This window comes from Labeo rohita, chromosome 15 (assembly GCF_022985175.1).
Source record: "Labeo rohita strain BAU-BD-2019 chromosome 15, IGBB_LRoh.1.0, whole genome shotgun sequence".
Classification (NCBI taxonomy): domain Eukaryota; kingdom Metazoa; phylum Chordata; class Actinopteri; order Cypriniformes; family Cyprinidae; genus Labeo; species Labeo rohita.
The window spans coordinates 10,316,514-10,326,618 of NC_066883.1; the positions used below are offsets into that span (position 1 = coordinate 10,316,514).

The 10,105-nt window shown below is 33.4% G+C and overlaps 2 protein-coding genes across 4 annotated transcripts in view; one reads left to right on the forward strand and one right to left on the reverse strand.

The window, feature by feature from the left end:
- The window catches only part of atm (ATM serine/threonine kinase), a 67,754-nt gene extending 67,310 nt beyond the window's left edge, over positions 1-444 (reverse strand). For both annotated transcript variants that reach the window (XR_007829193.1, XM_051129228.1), the window contains exon 1: positions 91-444. Coding sequence is in view for 1 of the 2 variants with exons in the window: in XM_051129228.1 (XP_050985185.1) it covers positions 91-162 (72 nt within the window). In the remaining variant the exon portion in view is untranslated. The remainder of the gene's footprint in view (positions 1-90) is intronic.
- Positions 445-1,904: 1,460 nt separating this feature from the next.
- nop53 (NOP53 ribosome biogenesis factor) lies at positions 1,905-9,372 on the forward strand. 2 transcript variants are annotated; one of them, XM_051130088.1, is made up of 12 exons: positions 1,905-2,135; positions 2,586-2,671; positions 2,755-2,842; positions 4,295-4,503; positions 4,582-4,640; positions 5,995-6,090; positions 6,195-6,293; positions 7,227-7,388; positions 7,475-7,650; positions 8,858-8,924; positions 9,008-9,084; positions 9,208-9,372. In XM_051130088.1, exons 1-12 carry the CDS (start codon positions 1,927-1,929, stop codon positions 9,266-9,268), a joined length of 1,389 nt encoding a protein of 462 aa, XP_050986045.1. In that variant the 5' UTR covers positions 1,905-1,926; the 3' UTR covers positions 9,269-9,372. The 2 variants fall into 2 exon arrangements, with proteins under 2 accessions (XP_050986045.1, XP_050986046.1); XM_051130089.1 differs by having other exon boundaries at positions 4,585-4,640.
- The last annotated feature ends 733 nt before the right edge of the window (positions 9,373-10,105 follow it).

The window sequence follows — 10,105 nt, forward strand, 5'->3', positions numbered from 1 at the left end:
ACTGGTCATAAAATAATTCAGCATTTCTGGTGTGAATCAGGCCACTGATTTACTAGTATGCATAATAAAAAGACAAGATGTTTCACACACCTTTCTCTCTGTGGCTTTCTCATTTTCAAGTCCTCGGCAGCACACTAGCAGCTCATGCAGCGCCAGACTCATTTTCTTTTTAGATGCAATTAATCCAATTCATCAGTTGTATATTGGAATGTGTACAGTGATCTCTGAGACAAGTGTCTGGCAATGAGCATCCTGTTGTCTCTGCTTACGAAAGCATCATCACGCGTCAAAGCTAATGATCCGGCGTATAGATTTGATCTATTCAATAGAAAATCTTCTTAAGTATCTTGTCTCTGTTGTGTCTGTTTACAGTACTTTATTTATCATCCGCCTCTTCAACTTTTTCTTTCCATGCGTGTCACATCAGTACCGCCTTCAGCTCTTCTTCACTCATGCTGCTTGAGTTTCATTACTGCCATCTAAGGGACTGGGAAAGTACTAGCTCATGAATATTAATTCTATAACTTCGTAAAAACAGTGAATACAGTGAAAATACTGCAATTAATTTTGACTTTATTTTCATATCCGAAAATTTAGGCATTTCATGGCATGCCAAAAGAAAGGTGAACAACAAGGACATTCAAAATATTCAAAATACCTACTCAATTTATTTTGCACTGACATTTATATTACAAAGAAAGAAAGAAAGAGTTACAACTGAATGTGTGAACTTGAAAGGGTTAGCCTAAATAATAATATTTATAATTTATAATTTTATTCTAAATATAACTTAGAATTGTATAACTTTTCGTAAGCATATATAATAGCAACATTACAAATAAAATACCAAAAACTACACGCAAAGAGGTGACATTACAAGCAAAGCACAGTTTAAATAAATAAAATAAAAATAAATAAATAAATAAAATTAAAAAATACAAAATGAAAGCGTTAACAAAATAAATTAAAAAGATTAAATAAATGAACTGTTTTATGAGCTTTAAGATTCTTGGAAGATGAAATAGTTTGGATATACTGTTGAAACTCTTTTAAAAAAGAGTTAAAATAAATAAATAAATAAATAAATAAATAAATAAATAAATAAATAAAGGATTTTGAATTTAGTGTGGTGAATGTAAAATCTTACAGGAAGTAATAATATGTTAATAATAATATATTAATTCATTTTATATTTGGATATCAAAAAAGCCAAACAGCACCTCCTTAAAAAACAAAGCGGAACCCTGGAGCACACTGCAAATTAATAACATTACATTAATAACATTATTAAAATTCAATCCAAAATAGCTGTGCATGAGGACAATCCCAGAAGATATACTTATCAGTTTCATTAGGGTCACCTTTTAAAGAACAGCTTGTATCTATGTCTGATATATATATTGTTAATAAACACAGTCAAAGTACAGTTAGGACTACAATAATACACATGGAAACATAAAACATACAAAAAAATAAATAAATATAATGTATACAAAATACACATACAACCGGGGGGTGGGCTAAACATTACGTAAATAAGTTAAAGGATTCACAAATGAAAACAGTCTTAATTGCTTTCTTATTATGTGAATAAAAAAATGTCTTAACCTAAATTTGAATTTCTCTTTCAAGAACCATAAATAAAGGCTTGGTTTGACTGTACTTACACTTATGAATATGAAATGTAGCAAAAATAAAAATTTGAGGGGATTTAGTAAAACCAAATAAAACGAATATATATATTTTTATGAACATACATAAAAATAAACACACATTTACAGCTCAAAACAGCAATTATAACAGCAAAAAAATTATATATATATATATATATACATACATACATAGAACCTATATTATATTCATGAGTCAAATAAACAGACGTGACGTAACGTTTCCTCCTTTCTTCTTCGCCTCTTTTTGTGTGCCATGATGGCGGCCGCCTGGAGACATAAGCGCGTGGCAGCGTCTCAGCCGGGGTTTTTGCCTCTTAAATCGAATCTGGGTGGCGACAGTTCGAATGTCAAACGGCGAAAACGCGTGAACAAAAATAAGAAAAAGAGCTGGAATAAATTCAGTGATATTCAAGATGTGGAGGAGTTTCTGGAAGACGTGCGGCTTCAGGAGAGAACAACAGGGTGAGTGGTTATGATCAGATGTTAAATTGAGTCGGTATTATTAAGGAAATTAATAGAAATGATTAGCATTCCGTATCGATGTCTATCAGCATATATATGGTATATTTTACACTAGTATTCTATATACAAATCCGTAACTGTGGCAATGTGTGATTGTGTACAATATGAAGTGTTGATGAGCGTCACGTGGTTAGTATTTATTTTAGTTAATACAATGTATAGAGTCATTACGTAGTATAGAGTGCACCTATTCCCCAGGAGTGTTTTGTTTTGGTAAAGGGCACAATATTAATGTTTTATCGATTGCTCCTTTAATCGAACCTTTAGTTAACAGCATGAATCTTTAATCATTAGACTACACCACCTCATCGGTTCATAATACAGTCAGTTAAAAAAACATCTAAACACTGAATTTTTTTTTCTTCTTTCTTCTTCTTTCATCATCCATAGGGGGCTGATAGCTGAAAAAACAGATGACTCTCTCTTCTTCGTGGACACTGGTGATAAAGATGAAAAAGATAAAGATGCACAACCAGGTTAGTGTAAAAACTCTTCTTTTTTTATATTGTAAGTATTTTTTTTTTCTTGTGCAATCCCTAACAGCTGTTCTTGTTGTTAGAGACGACAGTCAAGAAAGGTAAACACTCTAAACCTCTGCGGATAGATCTTATTCTTCAGCCGGATTCCCACATACCTGCCCCAAAAAAGTAAGTACAGTACGATTCTGCTGCCTGTAAGATGTACTTTAAAAATAACCTGCCCAATGATGATCTCATCCTTGCGCTCCCAGTATTTCCTTGGGAATGTGAAGATAAAACAATGGAACTTGGAGGGCTGTTGTGTGAACGGCCTTCCAGGATCTGAGGGCATTATCTCAGAATTTGGTTTTCTCAGAAATTGTTTTGTTGGTGTTTTTATTTATTGTTTATTTATTTTGCCTAATTCTGTTTTAATCTAGAAAACAAGGTGATGATATAATGGTGACATTATATATTGCAGTTAAATAACAGCATATGAGACACACACACAATAGAGGGTTTGCACTTACGTCACAGTTTGGTCAGTTACCTGGCTGCGCAGCCATATTAGAGATACTCAGATGTAAACAACAGCATGGATTGTAAGGTTAATGTGCGACTAAATACGTTGCTAATTCTGCTAATTTATGCTGTCTGAACCATGGAAAAAAGGTGTGTGGAGGCTGTTAAACCATATAGAGAAGGACTTAGTAAGCAGGAAAGGCTGTGATATTTTGACAAACCAAAGTATATAGGTGGTAAAGATGCGTACAAGCAAGATATTAGCCTAATATTTCACCTATCTGACCGGAAATAAGAACAAACGCTAATGTTGTTTCTTGCCATGGCAATCACAAACGCCGCCACCTTTCCTCAGACATTCTTATGCACTATTTTCCTTGATTTGTTATAACTTTTGGCAGGCTATAGTACTCCAAGTGTTTCCCCTGGTCTGACTGATTTGTACAGCCCAAAACATTACAATAACTGTCCATTTTCAGCAGCAATAATCAGCAAATTTTGCGTGCTCCTTTCAGTTAAGTGGCATTGTTTACGTTCTGTGCTGCCAATATGACCGATTGATGATGTGTCATTCATTGTTGAAATTAAATGAACTGTTGTATAAAATGGCTATCTGATGGTGTGTTGATACTGATTATTAGTTTGGGATTCATATTTCATTAAGCATATAATGTCTTCGCAGTAGGTTTAGTCATTACAGACAATTATGATGTTAATATTTATAATATTTTAATGCCTTATAGACACATTTAGCAGATTGGAGCTGGGCTAGTTGAGATGTGCCATATAGCCACTTTACTTAAATTTCACATAACACTGTACCTACTTTATATAGGGTCCTGTGCGAAGATATAAAGAATAATGCAACCAAAATATGCTATATAGAATATATTTCTTTATATGCAGGTAAAGTAGGATATTCTGGATATCCAATTTCAAATACATCTCTGAGCGATAATGTTGTTTAGGATTTGTAGTAATATAAATAAGAAAGCAATTGAGATATGTTAGCGGATAGCTGGATTTTATGCTGCACCACATGTTAGGATAATATGATAATCTCTAACCCCATTTTATCCCCATTTTTACACGACCCTGATTGTCCTAATGTTCTTATAGTGTTTTGGCGTTCCAGCAGCCCAATGCTAAAAAGCAGCGGCGCACCTCAGACAGAGCAGCAAAGTTGGCGTCCATGGGAATTTTGCCACGGAGAGAAAAGCTTCTTCAACTCAGAAGGGCTGCAGCTGCCTCTGGGGTGTCAGCTAAAAAACGTGCAGTGGCCAATAATAATCCAGATAGAACATTTTATGACCTATGGACTGCAGAGAGTGAGTAGAGTCAGTCTTTACACTTTCTCTTGTAATACGATGTATGCAAGTGGCATAATGTCTCTTCTCAATGTCCAGCAGCACCAGAGACGGCTGATCCCTACTACCTCGAACAGACTAAGAAAAAGCTTGTCAAGGTAAGAACAGTGTGTTCTTTTTGACTGTGATCATTCACAACTATTTTGACAGTAAATGTAGCTAGTAGTCAGCTAATATATCAGCCAAACTTTGGTGTGTGTGTGTTGTTTTTTTTTTTTTTTTTTTTTTTAATTATCAATGTCATCTGCAAAGTTTTTTTATTTTGACCAATAAATGTTGTGAGTAGGATTTTGACAGCACTAAAAACTCCAGTGTCTGAGTGCAGGTATACAAGGAATCCACTCCTAATTAAAAATACAATACTACAGAATTAAGAAGTAGCTATCTGAAGTAGAAATGTTTAATTTACAGATCTATTTTGAAAGTTATTTATCAATTTTATTACACATACACTGCTAAAAAATTTGGGATCAGCAAGATTTTTTTATTTATTTTTTAAGAAGTGCTAATGCTCATGACATTTCCATTTATTTGATCAAAAATACAGAAAAAGTGCAATTTTATGAAATATTATTGCAATTTAAAATTGCAAAATTAAGTTTTCTGTTTTTAATATTTTTTTAATATAATTTATTTCTGTGATGCAAAACTGAATTTTCATCAGCCGTTACTGCAGTCTTTAGTGTCGCACAATACCTCGGAAATCATTCTGATATGCTAATTTATTATCAGTGTTGGAAACAATTATGCTGCTTAATATATATATATATATATTTTTTTTTTAATGATTCTTTGATGAATAAAATGGTAAAAAGAACAGCATTTATTCAAAACAGAAATCTTTTCTAGTCTTTACTATCATTTTTCATCAATTTAACACAGCCTTGCTGAATAAAAGTATTAATTTCTTTCAAAGAAAGAAAGAAAAAATGTACTGTCCCCAAACTTTGAATGGTACTGTATATTGTTACAAAAGATTATTCAACATTGATAATAAATCAGCATATTAGAATGATTTCTGAAGGATCATGTGACACTGAAGACGGGAGTAATGATGCTGAACATTCAGCTTTTCATCACAGGAATAAATTACAATTTAATGTATATTAAAATTAAAAACCACTATTTTAAATGGCAAAAATATTTCACAATATTGCTGTTTTTTTCTGTATTTTTGATCAGATAAACACAGCCTTGATAAGCATAAAATACTTTATAAAAACTTAAAAAATCTCACTGATCCCAAACTTTTGAATGTCAGTGTATGATATTTACTTTCTTTAGTAGTGTAGTAGTGATGTCATATGCGTTGACTTTATATCGACCATCAGCCACCTTGTACTCTGTAGTATCAACATTGGTCATCAAAAAAATCCATATCAGTCAACTGCTAGGTTTGGTTATTTTTGTGGTCATGTGCTGAACTTGTTCATTTTTCTTCACTTGTTTAAGAGACCAGATAGATTGAACGAGAAACCTTCAGTTCTTCCTGCGATCGAAGTTATCGCTCCTGGCGGTTCATACAACCCAGACTTCTTTTCTCACCAGGTAAAATGCTGCCCGTTTCTGCTACACAAAGCTCATTGTTTTGGAAAAAATGTTGATGTGATAATTACCATCTGTTTGTGAAATTGATGTGTGTGGTTTTCTAGGACCTGCTTCGTAAGGCCCATGAGGTAGAGGTCAAGAAGATAAAAGCAGAGGAAAAGTTGGCACGTCAGCTGGCTGTGAATGAGGATGTCGCCACTGAGGTATAACCTCTAACCTTATGCTAACACCTTAAGGTGTGGTTACATTAGCTATATTTTGAAGGTTCAGAATTTCTGTTGTAAAGTAGTAGCAATATATGAAGGACAGCTCACACAGAAGTCACTTTTAAACCAAGCAGCACGGGTATACAGTAGTCAATATTTGAAGTGCATCAAAACCTTTAATCAAAGTTGTCCTAAAAATAAAACAATACCCGTTCTTGTCTTGGGACAACTTTGATGAACTTTTTTTTGATCCACTTCAAATGTTGACTACTGTATTTGTAGCAATAACCAAAAATACATAGTATGGGTCAAAATTATCTATTTTTCTTTTATGCCAAAAAGCATTAGGATATTAAGTAAAGATCATGTTCCATGAAGATATATTGTAAAATTCCTACGGAGAATATATGAAAACTTAAATTTGATTAGTAATATGCACTGCTAAAAACTTAATTTGGACAATTTTAAAGGCAATTTTCTCAATATTTAGATTTTTTTTTTTTTTGCACCCTCAGATTCCAGATTTTTGAAATAGTTGCATCTCAGCCAAAAATTGTCCTATCCTAACGAACAATATGTCATTGGAAAGCTTATTCATTCAACTATTAGATTATGTATAAATCTCAATTAAAAAAATTACTCTTATCACTGGTTTTGTGGTCCATGGTCACATGTATGTATGTATGTATGTTTAGTTTTTAATTATTTATTTATTTTAATTAATTTATTTTTTGCAAAATAATTAATTTCTAAGATAAGTGGATACACTTAGCAATTATTATTATTATTAATTATTTATTTATTTTTATATTAAGCATTATACAGTGCTCTGTGGATAAGCATTGCATTTTAGACATAAGCTAAACCTAAATTTAGATTGGAATATGTCCGCATGCTGTCCTAAATATATATTTGTTTGTGTTTATTTAGGAAACCACCTTTAAAGAGCAGGTGGAGGGGTTGATTGAGGAAGAGGAGATTGAACCAGAGGAGCCAGAAGGGGACACCGAAGGCACAGTCACTGGGCCAACTGCAACACAGGAAAAGAAAACTGAGAAACAGAGGAAAAAGGAGAAAGCTAAAAGGATTAAGGTAAAAAAAGCAGATAATACTTGCCTGTTGACCAAGCTGGCCACGAATCTCTTGATCCACATTAAAAGCTTTAATTTATTGAACAGGAGTTACAAAGGAAGGCGGAGCGTCAGGTGATTGACAAGCGGCAGCAGTTGTTCCAGTTGCGATCTATCAGTGCCGACTTGAAGAAGCAGGAACAGAGGACCAAGATGAGGCAGGCTCAACGCAAGGCCCAACAAGAGGCACAGAAAAGCATGCCTCGCCGACTGGGCAAACTCAAGTCAGTGCTTTATACTTTTTCTTGTTTTCTTGTGCACTTTATGACTTCATTACGGAGAAAATTGTTTTATCTGTTTTTGAAGTTAGTCTCCTGTACTGTCCATGAAAGCAGTAAAAAATGGGTATTCTTTAATTTATTTAAATAAGGCCAATATTACACAATATTGATATCCAGGATGTGACAATTGTAACCATTTTTACAGAGTGTTTGTTGGTAAAAAAGTTAGTCTTTTTTTTTTTTTTTTTTTTTTTTCCTTTTTCTTTAAACAAACATTTAATCCTGTTATTAGGGGGAAAATAATGCTGCCAATTTGTACACCATTCATAACGCATAATTTTTTTTATTTTTAACCCTGTAAATATATCAGTTGTGATGTAAATGGTTCTGTGTAAATGATTAAATAATATCCTGATTGTTATTACATAATGTGCATGTGTAACATTCTCCAGATTGGCTGTATTATTACATTTGTTAACATTAGATGTTTTTTTTGTTTAAATGTTCCACAAAAGTTTTCACACATCCAATGGAAACAGACATGTACACTACCAGTCAAAAGTTTTTGAACAGTAAGATTTTTAAAGTAGGATCATTCTTTAGGTTTCTTTGATGAACAGAAAGTTCAGAATTTATCTGAAATAGAAATTTTTTATAACAATATAAATGTCTTCATCATCACTTTTGATCAATTTAAAGCGTCCTTGCTAAATAAAAGTATCAATTTCTATAATTTCTATAATTTCTCAAAGCTTTTGAATCTCAAAGCTTTTGAATGGTATAGTGTATAATGTTACAGAAGCTTTTTATTTCAGCTAAATGTTGATCTTTGGATCTTTCTATCCATCAAAGAATCCTGAAAAAGTGGCCTTGTTTTATATGGGTTTAAATAATAATAATAATACAATAATAGTTTGTTGAACAGCAAATCAGCATTTTAGAACGATTTCTGAAGGATCATGTGACACTGAAGACTAGAGTAATGATGCTGAAAATTTAGCTTTGATCACAAGAATGTTATATTCTAAAATGTATTCAACTTTTGGATCAAGTAAATGCATGCTTGTTGAGCAGATGAGAATTCTTTAAAAATATTTTTTTTTTAAAAACTTAGTTTAAAAACTTTTGACTGGTAGTGTATCTTTAAAAAAATGATGTTGTAACCTATTGTTGTTTGACTGGAATTAAAGTAGTGATTTGTTTTCTGTAGGTTCCAGGATCCTGATCTAGATGTTCAACTTAGCAATGAGCTTGCCGGCTCTCTTCGCAGTCTAAAGGTATGTTGAACTGTGCCAGTGTTGGGCTCTTACTGAGTTGAAGTTACGATATTTGTAATAACATGTGTTTCTTTGTCCTGCAGCCAGAGGGCAGCATCCTAAAAGACAGATTTTTGAGCTTACAGAAGAGAAACATTATTGAGCCCAGAGATAGAGCCAAGTAAGTTCAGTGTTTTACTGCTTTATTTGTATAAAATCAATGTAGAGTTTAAGTGGTGTTAGCAATACTTTGTTTAATTTTCATTTGCGTGTCCATTTTTAATCTTTCCTATTCTTCTTTCAGGTTTAAGAGGAAGTACAAGCTGAAGTTCTCTGAGAAGAGGGCCTTCAGGGAGATACAGTGACGCACAGTGTTATTTTTCCTTTCAGTCCTCTAACAAATGATGACGCGCCATTCATATTGCAATAAAAAACCTGTTATATTCCAACAACCTCTTGAAAATGTCAAGTCAGTTTTATTTCTGTAATGCAATCCACATTGTTGCAAAGCAACAGTTATGCTTTAGTTCCCCCAGTCAGCTAGCCAAAGGTAAATCTGGCAAGGGGAAAAAAACCCACAAGATTTAAAGACTGGGAGGGAGGGGATGAGGGGGGATATACCTTTACAAGAACCAGACTTCACTGGAGGAGACTATCCCCCTCTGGAAGAGCACATAATAAATGTGCATTTTAGAAATCATTATTTTATTGATTATGCAATGTATTTTTGAGTGTTATAGTGAATGCAGTCAGTTAAAACTAAACAGTACACATACATGCACAGCTGCAGATTGGTTGCAGTTGTTGCTCCAGGCATTGCCTAATCCAGCTCTCTTGCCTGCCAGACAGGCTTAAATTAAGGTCATTAAAGGAGAAGTCCACTTCCAGAACAGTAATTTACAGATAATGTACTCACCCCCCTTGTCATCCAAGATGTTCATGTCTTTCTTTCTTCAGTCATAAAGAAATTGTGTTTTTTGTGGAAAACATGCATTTTTCTCCATATAATGGACTGGTATGGTGCCCCGAGTTTGAACTTGCAGTGTTTGAACCAAAATGCAGTTTAAATGCGGCTTCAAATGATCCCAAATGAAGTTATAAAGATCCCAGCCGAGGAAGAAGGGTCTTATTTAGCGAAACGATCAGTTATTTTCATTAAAAAAATACAGTTTAAATACTTTTTAATCTCAAATGCTCATTTT